The following is a 22,900-nucleotide window of genomic DNA, read 5'->3' on the forward strand; positions in this document are numbered from 1 at the left end:
AGCGGTCCCCACCCTCTCTGGGGGGGTGGGGGAGAGCCAGCCCGCTGCTCGTGCATGTCAAATGGCGCACACATGCGTGTGCTCCAGCCAACCACTTACGTGGCCTGATTCCAAACAGACTGTGGTCTGGTACCGAAGTAGGGCGCAGCCTGATACCGGAGTAGGGCGCAGCCTGATACCGGAGTAGGCCGCAGCCTGCTACCCTAGTAGGCTGCAGCCTGCTACCCTAGTAGGCTGCAGCCTGCTACCCTAGTAGGCCGCAGCCTGCTATCCTAGCAGGCCGCGACCAGCAGGTCGGGGACCCCTGCATTAGAGCAATTAAAGGTCTTTAGGAAGGAGAACTTGTATTAAGCACAACGTTAGATGGGACTGGATGTTGTAGAACAGGGTTTTTCAAACTTGAGTGGAACCCTAACACACCACAAGAATTTGATGGGGTTCCATAAAGGTGGGGGGGGAGAATAACAGAATGACAAGAGTTGGAAGAGACCTTGGAGGTCTTCTAGTCCAACCCCCGGCTCAAACAGGAGATCCTAGACCATTTCAGACAAATGGTTGTCCAATCTCTTCTTTAAAAAGGCCAATGATGGAGCACTCAACAACTTCTGAAGGCAAACCGTTCCACTGATTAATTGTTCTGTCCAGAAATTTCTTCTTGTCTTTATGTTGGTTCTCTCCTTGATTAATTCCCATCTATTCCTTCTTGTCCTGCCTTCAGGCACTTTGGAGAATAGCTTGATCCCCTCAGATATTGAAACACTGCTGTCCGTTAAACGTTTGACAGTTTGCTGTCACTGGAGCTTTGGCTTTTGATCAGGGTTTCCAGGAATTATTTTTTTTAACTCACCATTTTGTGGCCTGAAAGTATCTGGAAAAAGTCTGCAATGGAATAATTAGGGGAAATCAGCTTGGAGTCTCAGCTTACTATAAATGCTACACCCTGCTAGTAGTGGGAATTTGCATTCCATAGAGATGTACAGGACTTTGGAGTAGAAAAGTGTACCCCAGTGCATACAGGCACATATGCAACACCTGTTAGCACTCTTAAAGAAGCTGTGTCTTTTCCTGGAATCACATTAGCCCCATGCATCAGAAGAGATATTTAAGTTAAGGAGACAACCGCAAACCCACACCCACTCTGAAGCACTTTGTCACACCCTGTCGGAGTCGCTTTAACTCAAAGCTTGTGTTTTCTTGCGATTGACTGAGTACCATATAATCCTAGTTATTTGTGGAGATCCTCAGTCATTAGGTCATGATTTGTCTCAATGGTGGTTTTTTTCAAAAGGCAACTAGACTGTTAAAAAACAGGGAAAAAGCACATTTGAGATACATCCCTATGCCAAGATGTGATTCTTTAAAAAGGAAGGCCTAATGTGCTCCTTTTTAGCATATAGTACTGAACTTTTGTAAGCATTTTATTTTCTGTTCTTAACAGAATAGCAGTGTTAGAAGGGATCTTGGAGGCCTTCTAGTCCAACCCACACACCCCCACCCCCAGGCAGGAAACCCTGTACCATTTCAGACAAATGGTTATCAAATCTTTTCTTAAAAACCTCCATTGTTGGAGTATTCACAACTTCTGCAGGCAAAGCCGTTCCATTGCTTTGTTTTCACTGTCAGGAAATTCCTTCTTAGTTCTAGGTTGCTTCTCTCCTTGATTAGTTTCCACCCATTGCATCTTGTCCTCAAGTGCTTTGGAGAACAGCTTGACTCCCTCTTCTTTGTGGCAGCCCCTGAGATATTGCAACACTGCTATCATGTCATCCCTGGTCCTCCTTTTCATTATCTTTGCTACTTTTCTTTTTTCTTTTCTTCAACTAATGTCCCATCGGTTCTTACATATCCATATTCCTTTTGCAATTTATTTTTGCTTTCCATTTTTACTATTTTCTGACGTCTGAACTTTGGTTCAGTTCAGTATTCCTGCTATATTACCAGAGTAGAGTTTTTCTGCTTGAACAAACAAAACTCGATCAGCTAGATTCCTGAACTATTATACATTTTCACTCTGGTGATTGTGTAAATCATAACTTGTGGCAGCTAGCTAGGACTTTCCAAAGGAAAGAACATGAGAATGTACAAAATGGTGCAGTCAATGATTGGGCCTAGTTATGTCAATTGCTGTTTATTTGTTTATCCTTAAGAGCTGACAGTAGAGGAAGTGCTAGTGCCAAGATTTTTTGCAATATTACTTTTTCAATAATATTGGAATAAAAACAATGGAAGGAGTCTCCAAGCAGGATTGTATTGGCTAAGAGGAGATCTCTTCCCTTTAAAGTATCACAGAAATCACCTTGCATTGGGTGGAAAAAAAACCATTAATTTATTTTAAAGGGAGAAGTTTTGGGATAGCTAGTGGAACTGGAGGAAAGATCACATCCCTCACTGCTAGTTTTTAACCAAACTTGCATTAACATTTATGTAAGTTACAATGTCAAATTCACTTTAGGAATCTTGGCGTTCCTTGTAAGGATTACCGGTTAAAAAAAAAAACCAGTGAAGACAAGTTATCCTTTTCTGGTAATCCTCATCTTATGACCACAATAGAGCCCAACCTTTTTGTTGTTAAGTGAGACAGTTAAATTGAGTTTTGCCCCATTTTCTGACTTTTCTTGCCACAGTTGTTAGTGAATCGCTACAGTTATTAAGTTAGCAACACGTCGGTAATTGAGTGCCCTATTGACTTTGCTTGCCAGAAGGTCGCAAAAGAGGATCACCTGACTGCTGTAACTTCGGTCACAAAATGAATGGTTGTGAGTCGAGGACTACCCTGTATTCCACCTTCCGACCATTTTTTGTGGTCTTCTTCCCTTTTTACGCGTGTCATCACAAAGGCAGGACGTAAAACCTTCCAGAGAAACATTGAAGTCTGAATAGGAAGGACTACAGCTCCCATCATGCCCCATGGCTCCTTCTGACCGTAAGCAATGGGAGCCATAGTCCTTCCTATTTAAAGAACGCCAAGTTGGAAAACGTTAAAATACATTTCCATCTCGGCACAGGGCTTAGTTGGGAGGAGTGTTTTCTTTACCGGGATTTGGGGGTGGGGTGGGGAGTGTGATTGTGTAAATAGTTTGGTGTTCAACGTGAATGATCCCGTGAGGCAGGAGGCGGAAAACCACGGCTGGTGTCGAAACACGCAAGAGCAGGTGTGGAGAGGTGTACAGTGGCAGACTCGTAGGAGGTTAGATGTTAAAATAGTGGAAAAGGAAGGAAGTAAACCTTTGAAAATCTCAGAAAGGAAACTGAATAGGAAACGGAGGGCAGGAAGATTCAGATTAGACGAGTAAACCTTGACATTGTTATATTGGAAAGGGAGAAACAAGTAATCCAATGGCCAAAACTATGTTTAGAGAATGTTTCTCAAACTTTAGCGGCTTTAAGAGATGTGGAATTCTGGGAGTTGAAGTCCACATCCTTTAAAGCCGCCAAGGTTGAGAAATATGGGTTGAGAGAGCATAGGAAAAGATTGTTGGGCAGGGAAGAGGGGAAAAACGTACTAGGGCAGCTTTTCACAACAGGAAGAAATTGTTGGGCAGGAGAAGAAGATGCCAAAACACGACACGGACGATTGGCAATCGATGGCAAAAGAAAGGCACGGACCACTCGGAAGAAAGATCTGCCCCTGAACGGTGCCAGCACCAAAGGGACACCAAGGAAGGGTGATTGCGACTATTTCACAAGGACGACCCACACAACAAAGGGACACCTCCGATCCACAGAGACATCCAACCTGCACCCTCCCTCTCAGGCTGGGGTGGGGGGGGGGGTGTTTCCACGCTAGTCAGTCCAATAGCTTTATTACCTCATGGCAAGAGAAACCAATAGAGACTTGGGACAGAGAACTTCTGAACCTGCTACCTCTGTGTACCTTGTGGGGTGGGGTGGGGCTGCTGGGAGATGCCCCCCCACATCTGACCTGTTTCCCCTTGACCATGTGGGGGTGGGGGGACTCATTACCCGACTGGCCATGTGACTTGTTCTGAGTTTTGCTCTAGATTTCCTTTGCTTTTATGATCATTATTATTTTTTCTTCTATAAAATTGAAGACACGTTTTGTGCTGGGATTCATTTGGAGGGAGAATGGGGGGTGAATGGGAGGAGGGGAAGAGACCGAGGGGTGGGGTGTTGCTCTTTGAACAGGTAGTCCTTAACATACGACCACAATTGAGCCCCAAATTTCTCATGCTAAACAAGAGAGTTGAGTATTTTCCCCATTTTATGAATGTTCATGCTAAAAGTGAATCGCTGCAGTTGTTAAGTTAGTAAGATGGTTGTTAAGTGAATCTGGCTTCCCCACCGACATTGGGGTCACAAAAGGGAGATCACATAACCCCCAGGACACTTCAGCGTCATAAATATGAGTCAGTTGCCAAACCTCTCCATTTTGATTATGTGACCGCGGGTATGCTGCAATAGTCTTTAAGTGTGAAAAATGGTTGCAAGTCACTTTTTTCAGTGTCATCATAACTTCGAACAGTCACTAAATGAACTGCTGTAAGTTGAGGACTGCCTGCATCCAGGTAATCCTCAGGTTACAGCCACAATTGAACCCAGGATTTTCACTGCAAGGCAGTCATTTTATGGACTTTTTGCCACAGTTGTTAAGTGAATCATGTGGTCGGTAAGTGACTGTGGCTTCCCCCATTGACTTGGCTTGTCAGAAGCTGGTTAAGGAAAGTAACAAATGGTGATCACATGAACCCTGGACAGTGCAACTGTCATAAATACGTGCCAGCTGCCAAGCACCCAAATTTTAATCAGCGACGATGGGGATACTGCAGTCGTTGTTAAGTGTGAAAAAGGATAATAAATCATTTTTTTCAGTGTCATAACTTTGGATGCTCACTAAACAAGTTGAGGATTACCTGCACTGAAGATTTTAAGGTTGCCTGACAGAAATTCCGGATTTCAATTCCCACAGGCCCTCCTAACCAATGGTTTCAAGAATTGGGGTTTCAAGGATGAAAGTAGCTGGCTGGAGCATTCTGGGAGTTGAACTCCACGTTTTAAAAGTTGCCTAGGTTGAGAAACACTGGTCTACCCAAAGCCCGAGTCACGTGATTTGAAATCTAAAATAGACCATTAAGAGGTGGGACCAAAAATGAATGAATCCAGGCAAGAGAGGACTATTTACCAGTTATCTGTGACTGTGCAATTCTGATTTTTCCACTGCCTTCCTGCCAACTGAGAGGGGAAAATATTTGATGCATTGAAAACCTGGTTGGTGTCAGTTTCCTTTAGACACAATTCCTCTAAATTGGGTGGGAAACCACAGCCCTTTTCTTACTGGTGGACATCAACTCCCAGAATTCATGAGCCAGCATGGTTCAGCCTGGCTAGCTCAGGAAATCTGGGAGTTGAAGTCCACAAGTCATGAAAATGCCACCTACCCCGATCTAAATGTTTGTGACCTAATGACATCTATTTTGTTTTCTATACTGGGAAAGGGGGGTGGGGGTATATTAACTTATACTTTCTCAGCTGTGCTTTTATTTTTAATAGCCTATTGGTGGTTCTGATTTTGAATGATGGTAATCCCAGGGTCAAAGCTGGTTTGATGCCACACAGCAGAGGGGAAGATCCTGACTCTAGAGGGCAGTGCTCATCTCCGTTTCTAAGCCAGCACTGTCCAAGGACATCTCCATGGTCATGTGGTCGGCATGACTAAATGCCAAAGGCGCATCTGTTACCTTCCCACCAAAGGTGGTCCCTATTTTTCTACTTGCATTTTTACATGCTTTTTTGAACTGCTAGGTTGGCAGAAGCTGGGAGAAGTAACAGGAGCTCACTCTGTTACGTGACACTAGGGATTCAAACTGTCGAACTGCCGACCTTTCTGATCGACAACCTCAGCGTCTTAGCCACTGAGTCACTGTGAGGGGAAGAAACAGTTGAAAAAGAGGAAGCCCCACGCTTAGCCATACGGGCCTTCAAATGGTTACAGATAATAAGAGTAGCAGCTTTAGGGTAAATTAAATGCACAGGCCTGTTACTAAGATGTCCAAGTTTGTGGGTTTTTTTAAGGTGCAGTGATGCCCAGTTTTTCTAAAATTAAAAAAAAACCAACAACCATGTGTCCTTTGTATTTTAATTCAGAAAACATTACCATGCACCAAGTTGCTATCCTGAGTTTACTTTCTCTGAGGTGGCTAATTTCACAAATCGGCCACTTTACCCACAGCGGTCCCAAAGATGCTTATTCAAAAGGCAACTGGATTTTTTTTCCCCACTGGAAGACATTTCACTTCTCATCCAAAGAAGCTTCTTCACCCTTTGGGTGCTCCTCACCTGGCCTGTTGGTCACTTGACTGTGATTTAGGAAGGTATAAATCATTGTATTGGAAACAGGTATTCACTTCCAGTTTCTGAGAAAACCTGCCTCTAGTGAACAATTCACTTAACAACTGCAGCATTCACATAACGACTGCCACACAAATGATTATAAAATCAGGTTTGGTGACAAGGATGATCTGATTTATGACGATATATATATATATATATTCCTCTTGGATTTTGTTCTCAAGAGTACTAAAATTCCACATTTGCACAGTACAGGTAATCCTCGACTTATGACATTGGAACCCAGCATTTATATTGTTAAGTGAGACATTTGATAAGTGAATTTTGCTCCATTTTACAACCTTTCTTGTTACTTAAGTGAGTTGTAGTTGTTAAGTTAGTAGCACAGTTAAGTGAATCTGACTTCCTCGTTGACTTTGTCAGAAGTTCGCAAAAGGGGATATGACCCAATTCACACAGCATTTATCTAGGGGTGGGATATAATCTCCCTCTCCTCATCATAAGGGACTGCATATTGTGGAAGACGGGATTGAAGAGGCAGCTGAGTAGTGTTCCTAATTTCATTTCCTGGTTTTGCATTTCCTCAGGGCGCTGAGCAACTTGTGCACAAGAGAACATAAACAAACAAAAAATTAAAAGTGGATAAGACAGGAGTGAATAAGTGGCCTGGGGAAATGTTTCTGCATAGGACTCCCTTGGTAAATAACCGTCTCTACAAAGGGCTGCCTTGGTAAATAACAGCCACAAAGCCAAGCTGAAAAACATCAGCTCATTCTAGGTTTTTATCCCCTGGTTCACTTTGGCTCGTTTGTGGATTTGTTCAATTTTGTTATTAGAGGGTGGGATGTCTGAGCCAAAAGACTGGCATGAAGAGGTTAAAAAAAAATTAATTTAAAACAACATCCTGTTCAAATCTGTTTCTATATCAAGTATTGTAGGAAGAGAGCCATGTCAGACAAAATATATAAACAAAATACCAGGAATCTAATATATACAGTATTTTTGGAGTATAAGATGCACCAAGATTTTAAAGAGGTAAATTTAAAAAACAAGTGAAAAACGGGGCATGCAGAGTTTGAGAGGCCTGCAAAGTGTTCCTGGGGATTGGGGGCAAAAATGAGCAAAAAATGGTCCGTTTTTCACTCATTTTTGCCCTCCCCAACCCCCAGGAGCACTCTACAAGTCTCCTAAAGGCTATGCACTTCCATTTTTGTCAAGGGGGCGGGGTTTCGGGAGGCCAAAAATGATGTATTCAGTGTATAGATTTTCACCCTCTTTTTTAGGGGGAAAAAAATATGGTAGTGCTTTTTTTTTGAGTGACAAATTTTGTTAAAAGGCAGAAACTTTCACGAACTCTTAATTTCAACACAAGGCCGAAATTTTCCTGAGCTGTAGCTTTTGAAAGATTCTGCCTTTTAATAAAATTGGCCAGAAGGAAAAGATGCCATTCGGGATTTTATCTTAAGTGAGCTATTTACTTGGGGCTGAAGTGCCACACTTCTTAAGATGTTGGATTTTGGGGTGCAATCGCAAATAATCTTAAAACAAAGAGATCAATACTTTCTGCAGCCGGAAAAAAATATTGTAATAGTTAAATATGCTCCCCATAACGTACCACTCTTTTCAGGTACGCCAACATAAGTTTTGATTCCATAGGTAGTCCTCAACTTATAACTGCAATGGAGCCTGCCTGTTAGTTTTTTGTTGCAGTGGTCATAAAATAGGTTGGTCAAATGACCAGCCTGATTTTATAAACTTTTTGTAGCAGTCATTAAGCAAACCACTGCGGTCATTAAGCGAACCCAGGGTCGTTATGTGAACATCATTGTTAAGCAGACAAATGGTTTGCTAGAGGTGTGATTTTGCCAAAAAAATAAAGTGCAGTTTTGGACAAAACCATTGTTTGCTGCAAATGGCCAAAAACGCAGCTGTGATACGGCTGTCGGAATTACAATTAAGTTTTTCCAGAGGAGAACCAACCTTCAAAACTTCAAGTCTGGATCCTAAGTCCCTTTTTTCCCTCAAGTCCTCATAATTTAGAATGGCCACTGAGTGATCGCTGTAAGCCGACAACTGCTTGTATGTTGCAGCATTCTGTGCTTTTTTCCTTTTAAACAGGCGTATTTTGCTCTCAATGACTGTTCCTTCAACTGGATAGGAATCATGAGTGAATTTAATTAAAGCATTGGTTAATCGACATCGCATCCCTTCTTTCTCACCCACAAAGGAAATCATTATCCAAGGAAGTTTTGGACCACAAAATACTGTTAGTCAAGACTACAATGTCTGATGATCTATCGTCCCTCACCAACCCGCAAACGTTTCCCCCCCCCCCCCACATTGTTGGAAGAGTCGGATGGAGGGATGAAGCATTAACAAGCATCCCTCATCTCAAAGGGTTAGGTTACTCCAACAGAAAAGGGATTAAATAACCTTCCTCAAAGAGAAAGGAGGGGGAGAGAAAGATACCCACCATAGCATATGCATTATCAAAACTCAGGCAGTTTGCCCTATCAAAAAGGTAGCCAAGAGAAACTCTTTGGGGAAATTAAATTAAAAGAATTGTGCAGCTACTTCCTGTGGGATTCTGAAGCGACAGGTCTTCTCCTTCCCTGCCTCTCACTTTCAAATATCTTCGCCTTCCACAATCACGTCCTGTGGGCTGCGGGTTGAACAAGGGAGGCTCCCCACCACCAAATCTCTATCAAAGGCAGAATCTGTGCCACCCCTGCTCGCCCTGCCAAATTCCCTTTCCTCAACTCTGTGCACTTTTATGCAAAGTGACAGGTCTAGCCACTTTGGCTCAATAAGACAAATTGACAGCCGATGGAAAGAATGTGTCAAGAATGAGTCTTCCGCGTGGGCTTGTTCTGGCGCTCTCTCCAACCTTTTACCGTAATTCGAGATTGCCCTCACATTTGAGATCTTTCCTTAAAGAATAGAAAGGAATCATTCTAGCATATATACTCCCCATTTCAATCTGTAATTATCTTGGGGTTGTATACAGACAACCATTTGCAAACCACTTGAAGAAGCAAGCAGCCCTATTATGGTTTTAATTCTCAGGATGGGGGTGGGGGGATGAAAAAGAGAGAATTTCACTCCACCATATAGCATTTTAACCCCTTTCCGTCTCTCCTACGCATTCAACAAGCAAAGCCACCCACCCAAAATCAGTCTTTCTCTCTCTCCCCACCCCCCCGTCATCCCCACCAATATCAAAGTCCTTTCGTTCTGTTCTTTAGATTTTTTTTTTAGTACAGGTTAAGCTCAGCGGGGTCCAGCCAGTTATATACTGAGTAACCAGAAGAAAAAGAAGATGGCAATGAAAAGAAATAACGAATCTTGCCAGCTGGATGGTCTGGCCGCCTCTGTATCTACAGAAAAGGAAGAGAGAAAAAAAAATAGAGTTAGCCAAGATGAAATCTAAGAGCAAGTTGGCCGCATTTGAACAACAGCAAGCCGGCCTGGCCTGAATAAAATTAATTATTAATTTTAATTGCAAATTCTAATCTAATTTCTAAATCCCATTGTAAATGTCTATTGGGTTTTTTGGATATTCTATTTAATCTTTCTTTTAACTTTTGTAGTATGTGTTTTTACGTTGTACGCCACCCTGAGTCCTTTGGGAGAAGGGCGGCATATAAATCCAATAAACCTTAACCTAACCTAACAGGTTTAAATGCTGAACTGCTCACTAACGCCGTCGTAGCTCTTTGCTGTCAGTTGATAACCAAAGGCTGTCCATTGGAGTGTCCCAAATCCTCTGTTCCGGCCAGGGGTTCCATGAGTTGATACTTCAAACACCACTGATGAAGTTTTGCTGCATCAAGGGCTCCAATAAAGGAGAATATTTGTAGCTCAGGGCAGCGGTGAAATCCTCCTCAGTCTCTTATCTCGCTAATCTGAATCGCACGTCACAGCTAATCGTCAGAAATATCAGTTCGCCCAAACAAGCATCATTTTTTTTACTACTGGTTCGGGGGGAACCGATCCAAACCAGTAGCATTTCACCCCTGGCTCAGGGATTTTTCCCCCCTAGATTTTTGATGTTTCCTGTATTTCATACAGGGAGACCTCGACTTACGACTGCAACTGAGCCCAAAATTTAGGTCATTAAGTGAGAAATGTGTTAAGTGAGTTTGGCTCCCTCTCCTCTTTGCATTTATTAAGTGAATCAACACAAGTGTCAAATTGCCATACTTTTCGGAGTATAAGACACACTTCCCCCTCCCAAAGCGGATTGAAACATCAATGTGTCTTATATACTAAATATGACCATTTTTGGCCTCCCCTCCCTGCGTATCCCGTTTTTGCCAAAAATGGTGTGGAGGCCAAAAATGGGGGGGCGCAGAGGGTTTGGGAGGCCTGCAGAGTGCTCCTGGGGGCTGGGGAGGGCAAAAACCAAACACGTGGAGGCCAAAACCTATTTTTTTTCTTGTTTTCCCCTTCGAAAACTTGGTGCGTCTCATACTCCGGTGCGTCTTATAGTCCGAAACATATGGTAGCCACGTGACTGTTAAGCGAATCTGGTTTCCCCAATGACGCTGCTTGTCAGAAGGTCACAAAACGGGATCACGTGAATCTGGGACACTGCAACCATCATGACGACAGTTGTCAAGCATCTGAGTGTAAATCCCGTGACCATGGGGATGCTGCAATGGTCAGAAGTGTGAAAAATGGTCGTAAGTCAGTGCCATTGTAACTTCGACCAGTCACCAGAATTGTTGTAAGTCGAGGACTACTTGCAATTTTTTTTACAGGTTACTTTATATGGTTGAGAGTTAATTTTTAGTGAGATGGGCGGCCCTATAAATTAGACAATCCATCAATAAAATTAACAGATTTCTCACTTTGTTTTATCAAATGTATAGACTTACCTCAATCGGTTACAATAAAATACCCTGAAGTAATATGTGCTGCCTATAAACATTATAAATAAATAAATAAATAAATAAATAAATAAATAAATAAATAAATAAATAAATAAATAAATAAATAAATAAATAACTTTAAAGAAAACATCAAAAGTCCAGGGAAAAAAAACACAATTGTTTAAATCGTTTAATAGAAGGACTAGGGGAGACATGATAGCAGTCTTCCAATATCTCAGGGTTTGCCACAAAGAAGAGGGAGTCAAACTATTCTCCAAGGCACCTGAATGTAGAACAAGAAGCAATGGGTGGAAACTAATCAAGGAGAGAAGCAACTTAGAACTGAGGAGAAATTTCCTGACAGTTAGAACAATTAATCAGTGGAACAGCTTGCCTCCAGAAGTTGTGAATGCTCCAACACTGGAAATCTTTAAGATGTTGGATAGCCATTTGTCTGAAACGGTATAAGTTTCCTGCCTAGGCAGGGGGTTGGACTAGAAGACCTCCAAGATTCCTTCCAACTCTGCTATTGTATTGTATTAAATCTATTTATCACCACGCTATTCCAGAGCTAGATTGAATCGTAAGGGTTTGCTTAAATAAGGGAAGGGTGGGGGCTGTATGAATTTTACCCGAAAACTGGTGCCAAGACTGAGAAGGAATGACCGCTTCCTGGGTTCCACCAAGTGACAGGATTAATTAATTGGGCCTGGAGTAAGCCAGGTCTGTCAGGCTATGTGGGATTGGGGGGAAAATGACATAAGATAGGAAATAGTAATAACAATAGCACATATACCGCTTCACGGTGCTTTCCAGCCCTCACTAAGAGGTTTACAGTCAGTCTATTGCCCCCAACAATCTGGGTCCCTATTTTACCGACCTCAGAAGAATGGAAAGCTGAGTCAACCTCAAGCCACTCAGAATCAAACTCATAGTACTGAGCAGTGAGTTCACCTGCAATACTGCATTCTAACCACTACGCCACCACGGCTCCTAAATCCCCGAGATAACCAAGCCCTCGTGGTATCATGTGACCACGCCAACTTATTCTAGCTGAAATAGTCCAGCAAATTGTCACAGGTTGTTAAATGTGATGTCAACGTGACTGCAGCTTGCAATTTCCTGCTGACTTCCCCATTGACTTTGCTGGTTGGACGTTGGCTGGGAAAGTTGCCAATGGCAATAACATGACTACAATTGTCCCACTGTAAATGGTGGTTGGCAAGGACCCAAATCACGATCATGCGACCATAGGGATGCTGCGACGGCTGCAACTTTGAGGCGAGTCTCTTTTTCAGTGCTGTTGTAAATTCCAACGATCGTTGAACAAGTGGTTGATACATAAGAACCTCTACCTTTATTTTGGCAGCACTTCGTTTTAATTTTCGTCATGGATGCTATGTGAGGTTGTGTGTCTCCCATCCCAGTTATCTGTCCTCCTTTGCCTGCTCAGAAATCTGGTAACCTAACCAACATCATGGGAATCTAACCACATGGCAACAAGACACTTGCAAATGAAAACAAATATACGTGTCTCAGTATACTATTGCAGAATCCTATCTGAGTCGGTCACTGAGACAAAACATTTATTCTTCCAAGCTTTCGGTCCATGCGCTGGAGCCCATCCTTAGGGAACTTGTCTCTCTCCAGAATAGGTGCCCTGGGCTATGTATTGTATTTATATGGTGCCTGGTTCTATGCAGCTTTTAGTTGTTAATTAAGGTTAATAACTATCAGCACCCTAACTAACAATTACAAGCCTATCAGATCTGCCCTCAAACCACTTCAACCGTGCTTCGCTTTGCTTGGATGGCAGCCTGCCACAAAATATGGGGAGGAGGAATGGGAAGATACGGAGTGGGGGGTGGGGGGATGACAGGAAGCAGAGGTGCTATCCAGAGACAACGATTGAAAGATCGAAGGACGCAGCCTGGGAATGGAATGCGAAATGCCCATCCAAAGAGGAGCCAAAATGTGGAACTGTTACCAAAACATCTAATTTGAACCTTATTTGACATCACCAAGATGACCAAAGGGAAGAGGGGGTTGGGAGAAGATAAAATTACTGGGGTTACACGGGAGATCCTCAGAGCTGGCTTTAACCACCTGGCTTCAGTAAAAGTCCCAAAAGTGCTTTTTCAAGAGACAACTGAACTTTGTGTTTTGTCTTTGAAAATGTTTCACTTCTCATCCAAGAAGCTTCTTCAGCTCTGACTGGAGGGTGGGGAATGCAAGGATTTATACTCCTTGCAGACAGCTGGTCATTTGCATTCTTTTAGCAGGTCGTTAAGACCATCTGGAGGTTTATCTGTGTCATCAGGATTGCCTGAATGGTGCAAATGGGTGTGGAACCTTCTTGGAATTGTTGGTAGATTATGTCGCATCCCTCCCCCTCTGTTGAAAGAGAGATGTTCAATTCTGACATCGATGGCCTCTTTGACCCTTCTTTCAAACCAGCGGGCGTTTCTGTCCAAAATGTAGACTTTGCCATGTTTAAAAGAGTGGCCTTTGTCTTTTAAATGCAGATGGACTGCTGAATCTAGTTCTGATGGGTTTGTTCTCTTATGTTGTGTCATTCGTTTATGAAGTGGTTGTTTTGTTTCCCCAATGTACAGATCTGTACATGGCTCACTGCACTGTACTGCATATACCACGTTGCTCAGTTTGTGTCCGGGTGTTTTATCCTTGGACTGGACAAGCTTCTGTCTTTGTGCATTCTTGGGTTTGAAATGTCCACGTATGTTGCGTTGGCTGAAGATCCTCCTGAGCTTTTCCGATATTCTTTTGAAACGTCTTCAAAGGAAAACCAGAAAGTCCAGTTGCCTCTTGAAAAAGCACCTTGGGGATAACCATGGCCTGGATGACTGAGAATCTCCATAGACCTTCCGTAAAAGAATACTTTTCATTATAAATGGAGTTGAGGGTCTTTCTTTCCTGGATATCAAAGTTGGGACAGGTTCTGAGTCTCGGTTTAGTCTTGGTCTCAAGTAGAAAGACAAGAGGAAATACGGTCATAAGGAACCCCAAAATTCTGTAAGCACTGACACCCCACCCCCCTTTTACGGCAGGACCTTACCTGCTCTTTCTCCTGGAGCACTGTAGCCCGTGGCAAAAAAGCCAAAAGGGAATGCGCCAATGCCAAATGCCATGTGGAAGCCCGTGGCCGCTTCAGGGAAACTGCCAATGCCCTGCTGGAGTGGGGAGGGAGAGAAGAAAAAAAAAAGGAGGGTAGGGTAACAGGTGTGTTGCGGAAGAGCAGAGTTAGTCCGGGATGGATTTGGGAAGGGAAGTTAGAAACGGGCTGCACTCACCCCTCGCGACTCAGGCTCCGGGCGCTGCCCTCGAGGTCGGGGGGGAGTTTTCAATCTGCATGGAGAAAAAGGCAGGATTATATCCGCTCCGGTCTCAGTCCTGCTGCTTCTCACACCTTCCAGTCTTTGCACTGTCCAGTATGTCCAATTCAGCAGAGGAATATGTACCTGCTCCCAAAGGGTTTTACAAATTGCAACCAATAGAAGATAATTTTTTGTAGGCTCAGGGCTGCCGCGGGGGTTCTTGGCGCTCTCTGAGCTTGCTTGTTTTCTTGCACACGTAAAGAGAGAGCACACCCTTGGTCCTTTCTAGCACTGAGGATGTTATTTCGTTGGTCTCCAAGAAAACAACCCCCAAACTCAGAGAGCACTAAGGATCCCACCAGATGCAAATGTACCACAGAAGAAGAAGAAAGGAAATAGGATTGTTTTTGTTTCTTTAAGTGGCAGCTGTGTTTGTATGGTATACAGGGAGTCCCAAAAGGTGCTTTTTCAAGAGGCAATGTGACTGTGTTTTTTTCTTTGAAGATGTTTCACTTCTCATCCAAGAAGCTTGAACATCCTGTAGAAAGCACAGTTCCAACTTCTCAATGAAAGAATAAGACAGATTAATGACACAATTGAGGTTTTTGAAAAAGAGAGTGGAACACAAACTCCAAGAGCTGAAAATCACTTCTAGCAGCAGAAGTATCGGAGCCGGTCACAGAATTTATAAAGGCACAACATGGAGAGCTGAAGAAGCTTCTTGGAGGAGAAGCAAAATGTCTTTAAAGAAAAATCAGAAAGCCCAGTTGCCTCTGGAAGAAAAAGCACCTTTGGGACAACCATGAGACTGAAAATCTCCATAGACTTGTACAGGTAGTCCTCAACTTAGGACCACAATTGAGCCCGAAATTTATGTTGCCAAGTGAGAAATTTGTAGTGAATTTTGCTTCATTTTACAACTTTTCTCAGCACATTTGTGAAATGAATCTCTGTAGTTCTTAAATTAATAACATGGTTGTTAAGTGAATCTAGGCTTTCCCATTAGCTATGCTTGTCAGAAGGTCACAAAAGGAAATCACATGATTCCAGGACACTCAATCTGGAGGTTTATCTGTGTCGTCCAGGTGGCCTCAACGACTCGCTAAAAGAATGCAAATGACCAGCTACCTGCAGGGAGTATAAATCCTTCCATTCCCCACTATCCAGTCAGAGCTGAAGAAGCTTCTCGGGGAAGAAGCAAAACATCTTCAAAGAAAAACCAGAAAGTCCAGTTGCCTCTTATAAAAAGCACCTTTGGGACACCAATGATCGTTTCTTCTTTGGCAACATAATTTTAGTTTAATTTATTCAATTTAACCAGGCTGCCCACCCAGATGGGTTACAAAATCCATAAAAAGAATTAAAACAATTACAGGTAGCCCACGACGTAAAACCATTCATTTAGTAACCGTTCAAAGTTACGACGCCACTGAAAAATGGTCACATTTTACGTATTTAAGATGTATTTAAGACCACCGCAACATCTCCATTATCACAATTCGGACGCTTGTTGGCTAGCGATGTAAAATCAGAAGGGATTTTTTATATTTATCTACTCCAGGGGTCGGCAACCTTAAACACTCAAAGAGCCACAAAGGTCCTAACCGGAAGCCACCCCATTCAATTCTGAAGCCAACCGGAAGTCCGGCCCCTCACCATAGAGTCTCCTCCTAGCGCAGTGTCCTTTTTCCTCTACCTGTCCTAACCGAAAGCCCTATCAATTGTAAAGCCGACTGGCGACAGGGAGCTGCAGCAGAGGTATGAAAGAGCCACTTGAGGCTCCAGAGGTGCGGGTTGCTGACCCCTGACTTAACTCAAACGCCGAGAAAGAAAAGAATCCTTTACCTGGGATCCTGCTGAGCAGAGCTTCCACGCCCATAGAGAGGAATGACTTTGTCCCGGCTGATGCCCGCCTTGCACACAGGACATTCCTGACGCTCCGGCCGAGTTTCTAACCACTGAAGGGAAGAAGGGCATTTGTAAGTTACACAGAACACAGAATCATAAGAGCTGGAAGGTAACTCAAGAGGTCCTCTAGTCCAGCCGTCTCCAACCTTTCCACATTGGTGGCCCAGCCCAGTATGTGTGTGGGTGGGAGGGAGGGTTATGAATGGCCCTCTGCTCACACAAGGGGAGTTTTGCACGCAAGCACAAGCGCCTTCCACTCAAGAGCCTTCCATTCACATGGAGCTTCACACGTGCGGTTACCCTCACTCACACGGCCTAGCTTCAAACAGGCTGCGGCCTGGTAGTAGGCCGTGGCCCCGGGGGTTGGGGACTCCTATTCTAGTCCAACCCCCTGCAGTCAGAAGCTTTGTGGCCACTTCCAAATATGTACATATTTACATTAGTGAGAAGGCAATTTCGGTATCTTTGGGATCTACCATGTTTCCTGGGCCAACCGGCTTTTCATTTTAAAAACTGCTGTCGATGAAATGAGAACCTGGCAAGCTGAGATCTAAAGCAACCGACTGGAGATATATATCTATTTGCAGCAACTTTAAAAAAAAAAGTTTTTATTAGTTTATAATGCAGCATACAAAGAAAATGCTGTCAATCGTAAGTCGAAGACTTGCGGCCGGTCACAAGTCGAGGACTTAGCAAATACAAAAGTATATACTAGGTAATATAAGGAAGGAGAAAGGGAAGGGAAAAGTGAGGGGGGGGGAAAGGGGAAAAAAAAAAAAAAAAGGCACTGACTTCTCACTCCCTTTGGCACGGTAGGATAAGGCACTGATGTCCAACCTCAACTTTCAGCTTTTCCATAAAAGTATAAATTAGCCATTTCTATAACAACAAATCTATCTAATCCAGGGTTTTCAAACTCGCGGCCAATGGGCCGGATGTGTCACACGCTGGCCACGCCCACACCCAGTTTAGTGAAAGGGGGGGGGAAGTCACGATACGACACTTGACGCTGCCATGACAACACGAGTTTGACACCCCTGATCTAGTCAGTAAAAGCCAAAATCAAAGTTTCATTTCTTTTCCACCTCGAGCACAAAGTCCAGAAGCGGTTTCCAAGTAGAAATGAAAGTGTTTCGTGTTTTTTTTTCTTTGATCAAAACAGTCAATCTCTGCTTAACTCCATCCATTTTCGCAGCCAATTGTCCATTGTGGGGATCGAAGTGGCAGCAACTTTTGAGGGCTTTCCAAATATCTCCATAGATTGGAGAAAGTATCTTGGAGGGGGACTTTGTTTCTGATTACCAGGAGTTGTGGGTGTCTGACACTAACACTTGCAACGGCACCTATAGTTTCTTAGAATTATATACACCACAGGCTTTGAAACGCCATATGGACCAAAAGAATTGCTTATACGCAACCCGGGTGCGCACACAAAATAATCCCCTCTCAGCTCACAACTTGGGCACATTTCAATGCCAGGTCTGAGATAAACGAAGTAAAAATATTGAATGCGAGAAATACTTTTTTAAAACAATGGACTAATAGCAGGGAGGTGAAGGTTATAGTCTTGGTTCAGTCCGGACTGTAGCACAGGTAATCCTCAACTTGGACAAGGCTTTCTATTTAAGATGGTTGTTAAATTGAGCCGCAGCCGATTGTGCCACATTGAAGTGAATCACAGCAGTTCTTAAGGGGATCAGGTGGTTGTTAAGCAAATCATACACACACACACACACACATTTTGCTTTTCAGAAGCTAGCTGGGAAAGTTACAAACAGTAATCACAGGACCCTTAACAGTTGCTAAGTAATTATTTAAAGGGGTGGTAACACCAAACGGTCATTAAAAAAATGGCAGTAAATTGAAGACTTCTGGTAGCTTCTCCTTCTCAGCTTTAAGAGCCAGGATGGGACAAAGATGAATGTGTTAAGACTGGAAGTGAAGAGACTCAGATTCTGGTCTCTGTTCAGACACAGAAGCTCCCTAGTGTTTTACTGTAAGGGCCCCCAAGCTTTGGGGCACCAGGGACTAGTTCCGTGGAAAGAGGTTTTTCCGTGGACTGGAAGGGGCCTGGTTTCGTGCGCTGCCTGCATCCCGTGGATGGGGCTTCGCTTGTTTGCGTGGCCTGGTTTTTGGCATGCCGCAACCTGGTGCTGATCCAAGGTTGGAAACCCCTGATCTGACTTCAACTCCCAGAATTCCCAAGTCAGCAAAGGAGTGCGGGAGATGAAAATCACAATCCCAGCTCCAGATACCTCTGAGATAGCTCTACCCCCAAACCCTCTTACTTTTGTAGAAAGTTAGCACCCACCCCTCTCCTAGAAGAATGAAATATTTTGAGAAATATTAAAAAGGCAGAATATTATATTTCCCTGGACCGGCCGAATGCCAGTTACAATCTGCTCTACAGGCCAGGCATCTCTAGCCCGATTTATTGTGGGAGGAAAACACCTTGAGCCTCCCAAATGGAAGGCAACCTATAATCTAACAACTAAACCAATGGTCCTCGGCCAGGGGTGGGTTGCTGCCGGTCTTACTACTGGTTCGCAACCCCTGCGCACGTACACTGTTCAGTGTAAATTGTTTTTTGTTCTTTGCGCAGAACAATTTACAGTGAACGGCACATGAGCAGTCACTAAAAAAAAACAAAATGGCTGGAGGCGGTCAGCAGCAGTTCGGGGGCGTGGCAGGCCTGGGTCACTGCCAGTTCTGCGATCCAGGCCTGAATTCCTCTACCAGTTTGGCTTAACCAGGCCGAACCGGCAGCAACCCACCTCTGTCCTCGACTTCCAACAGTTCATTTAGTAACCGTTCAAAGTTACCAAGGCAATGAAAAAAGTGACGGATGGCCGTTTTTCACACTTACACCCCCCCCCCAAGATCATATGATCCAAATTCAGATGCTTGCAAACTGACTCACACTTATAACCGTGGGTGCACTCCAAGGTGCCCAAAAACGGCCCGTTTTTTGTGAAAATGGACCCTCCCCCCTCCCCAAAAGGCATGAATAGCCTTTAGGGGGCTTGCAAAGTGCTCCTGGGGGAGTGCCCCCCCCCCAAAAAACGAGCAAAAAATGGTCCATTTTTTGTCAAACAAATTGCATTTATAGCCTTTAGGAGGCTTATAGAATACTCCTGGGGCCGGGGCAGGGGACAAAATTGAGCGAAAAACTAGCCGTTTTTCGCTCATTTCTGCCTTCCCCAGCCCCCAGGAGCACTCTGGAAGCCTCCTAAAGGCTCTGCACGGCCATTTTGGTGAAGGGGATGGGATTTCAGGAGGGAAAAAAATTGCTGTATTCAGTGTATAAGACGCACCCAGATGTTCAGCCTCTATTTTGAGGGGAAAAGGTGCATCTTATACTGGTTGTAAATTGACAACTATTTGTATTCCCTCCACAGATTACTTTTGTCAAGGATTACCATATTTGTCCAAAATTAGGCCAGCCTTGACTGACTTGGTGTCATCAAAATAATTTCAGACTCTTAACATTCATAATCCCTAGCTCCATGATGGCGAATGTATGGCATGCATGCCACAGGTGGCACGCAGAACCACATTTGCTGGCATGCCAGCCGCCAGGCCCAGTGCACATGCACAGGCAGGCTAGGTGATTTTTCGCCTTTCTGGAGGGCCGGGAGGGCATTTTTCGCCCTCCCCAGGCTTCAGGAAAGCCTCCAGATGCTGTGGAGGGCGAAAAATGGCTCCAATGGACCAAGCGGAAGTTTGGAAAGATCCATTTCTGGCTTCTGGAGAGCTTCCAGGGGGCCAAGGGAGGAGTTTTTCGCCTGCTCCAGGCTTCAGGAAAGCCTCCGAAGCCTGGGGAGGGGTCACACCCGCATGCACCGGAGGCGGGGTAGTTCACGCACACATGCTTAATTGGGTAGGGAGGATTGAATTGATGTGGGAATGCATGCATGCAATTTTGGCACGCCATAAGAAAAAAGTTCTCCATCGCTGCCTTAGCTAGTAACTATGCTGTCCCAACCAGTCGCTATGCTGTCTAAGATTTCTGGAAAACTGTAGATGTTAGTGTATTTGGAAGAGATACAACAGGAAAAGTTAATTAAACATTTCAACTCCAGCCAATCTTACAGTTCAGTGTCCAAATAAACAGAGCGACTCACCTGGTGAAGACAAGGCCAGCTGGAAAAAGGGAAGAAAAAGTACGAGACTTTTAAAAAGAAATCTGGATCAAGCCAACATGAAGAGAAATTACATACTGAATCAGAATTTTGATGGGCACACAGAAATCAACAAGTGACACTTATGAGATAGGCGACTATGCAAATTTAATAATCAATAAATGATATAAATACAGATAGTCCTAACTTACAATCACAACTGAGCCCAAAATTTCTGTTGCTAGGTGAAATAGTTGTTAACAGAGTTTTGCCCCATTTTACATCTTTTCTTGCCACTGTTAAGTGAATCACTGCAGTTGTCAAGTTAACAACATGGTTGTTAAGTGAATCTGGCTTCCCCATTGACTTTGCTTGTTAGAAGGTCTCAAAAGGGAAATCACATGACCTCAGGACACTGCAATCGTCATCAATATGAACCAGTTGCCAAGCGTCCAAATTTTGAGCCCCTAACCATGGGGATGTTGCAATGATCATAAGTGTGAAAAATGATCATAAGTCACTTTTTTCAGTGCAGTTGTAGCTTCAAACAACCACTAAACAAATGACTGTAAGTCGAGGACTATCTGTAAAGTCAATCATAAATCTAAGTGAATGAAACACAATTGCTGGGTTTCTCCATTTGAGTATTTACACCGGCATATAAATCAAAATATAAAGGTAACCCTCACACATATGTGCTAGTTGTTCCTCACTCTAGGGGACAGTGCTCATCTCTGTTTCAAAGCCAAAGAGCCAGTGCTGTCTGAAGAAGTCTCCGTGGTCATGTGACTGGCTTGACTAAACGTCAAAGGCGCACGGAAGGCTGTTACCTTCTCACTAAAGGTGGTCCCTATTTTTTCTACTTGCTTTTTTACGTGTTTTCGAACTGCTACATTGGCAGAAGCTGGGACAAGTAATGGGAGCTCACTCTGTTACGTGGCGCTAGGAGATTCGAACCGCTGAACTGCCGACCTTTCTGAACGACAAGCTTAGCGTCTTAATCACTGAGCCACCACGTCCCTTAAAAAGTATAGGCTGGGGCAATTGGGGGGTGGGTTACCCCACTTGTAAGGCCACCAACTACACAAATTAGCTTAGTGTAATATCTTGCATGAAGCCAGTCCAGCAATATTGTGAGTTGGTGGTGGCCTTTGGGTCCTCTCTAGACCCTCTTTCCAGACTGATGGGACAACTAAAGGGTGCTGGTGGCCGGAGATGATGAGGTTAGCAGCCCCCCTAAACTGCTCTAACCACTAAGCCACACTGCCTGCCATAAGAGCCAAGGTGGCGCAGTGGTTAAATGCATCACTGCAGGCTACTGCTAGATCAGCAGGTCAGCGGTTCAAATCTCACCGGCTCAGGGTTGACTCAGCCTTCCATCCTTCCGAGGTGGGTAAAATGAGGACCCAGATTGTTGGGGGCAATATGCTGACTCTCTGTAAACCGCTTAGAGAGGCCTGAAAGGCCTATGAAGCGGTATATAAGTCTACTGCTATATGCCCCTCTTTGCTTACACCGAACGTGGCCAACCAAGCAATCCAAAGGCAGCTGGCAGAGCTTCGTTGGAGTGGAAATAAAGCAAAAAAGAAGAAGCGCTTCACCTGTTGGATTTCGGCCAGTCCCACCTTCTTCCTTTTGTTGCAAGTTTTTAGTTTTATTTTTATTTATCTTTTAAATCAGCCTCTTGGTTCTCCCCTTTCCTGTGCCACACCTCTCTGCATCTTTTCCCTCGCTCACCAGTACAGGTGGCCGCACAGGCCGATGACAGCTTCTCTGGCAGGCTCCAGGCAGATGTTGCATTCAAAAGCACTATGATCGCGGTTTGACCCCTCCGGTTCCCCATCTGGGACCCCTGGACCTGTCCCAGCCGCCGCCGCCGCCGCCATCTTCCGCCCTGACTTAAACTAACGGGAGGGGGGAGGAGATGTAAACGCCCGCTCTTTAATCATTGGTCTTTCTCGCCGTCCTTCACGCTCCGTAGACATTTCATTGGTGGCCACGATAATCATTCGGGGCACCTGGCAAAGCTGATTATGTACGTTCCAGTTGGTCCCGCCTTCAATTCTGTGCAGTCTCTTAAAACTTTTTTGATTGGCTGGTGATACCTGGGGGTCGAATACGCGGCTATGTTATTGGTTGACATACCGTGATTTCCCCCCCCCCACAAAAAAAAACACATACACCTTCGTTCCCCGAGCAAAATAACATCATATGACCGGGGAGGGGAGAATTAAGGGGCGTGTCATGATTGACAGAAACGCCAGCCTCTTAAAGAACAAAATGACCGAAAGGTGGTGGAACGGGAGGAGGGTGGGGGGGAGGCTTTGCTTTCCTTCGAAACCCACCCACTAAAAAG

At 44.2% G+C, this 22,900-nt stretch overlaps 1 protein-coding gene across 2 annotated transcripts; it reads right to left on the minus strand.

Moving 5' to 3' along the window:
- Positions 1-8,461: 8,461 nt before the first annotated feature.
- RNF5 (ring finger protein 5) lies at positions 8,462-22,478 on the minus strand. 2 transcript variants are annotated; one of them, XM_032211183.1, is made up of 6 exons: positions 22,282-22,478; positions 20,548-20,566; positions 16,361-16,473; positions 14,492-14,546; positions 14,257-14,368; positions 8,462-9,683 (listed from the first exon to the last, which is right to left on the minus strand). In XM_032211183.1, exons 1-6 carry the CDS (start codon positions 22,428-22,430, stop codon positions 9,595-9,597), a joined length of 537 nt encoding a protein of 178 aa, XP_032067074.1. In that variant the 5' UTR covers positions 22,431-22,478; the 3' UTR covers positions 8,462-9,594. The 2 variants fall into 2 exon arrangements, with proteins under 2 accessions (XP_032067074.1, XP_032067073.1); XM_032211182.1 differs by having other exon boundaries at positions 14,257-14,371; positions 22,282-22,477.
- Between the last annotated feature and the right edge of the window lie 422 nt (positions 22,479-22,900).

This window comes from Thamnophis elegans, chromosome 2 (genome assembly GCF_009769535.1).
Source record: "Thamnophis elegans isolate rThaEle1 chromosome 2, rThaEle1.pri, whole genome shotgun sequence".
Classification (NCBI taxonomy): domain Eukaryota; kingdom Metazoa; phylum Chordata; class Lepidosauria; order Squamata; family Colubridae; genus Thamnophis; species Thamnophis elegans.

Coding starts and splice junctions, on each gene's coding strand:
- RNF5 (XM_032211182.1), bottom strand. CDS start 22,430: ATGGCGGCGGCGGCGGCGGCTGGGACAGGTCCAGGGGTCCCAGATGGG. Junction 14,547..16,360: donor TCTGCTCAGCAGGATCCCAG/GTAAAGGATTCT, acceptor TTCTCCATGCAG/ATTGAAAACTCCCCCCCGAC. Junction 9,684..14,256: donor TGCTCCAGGAGAAAGAGCAG/GTAAGGTCCTGC, acceptor CCTTTTCTGTAG/ATACAGAGGCGGCCAGACCA.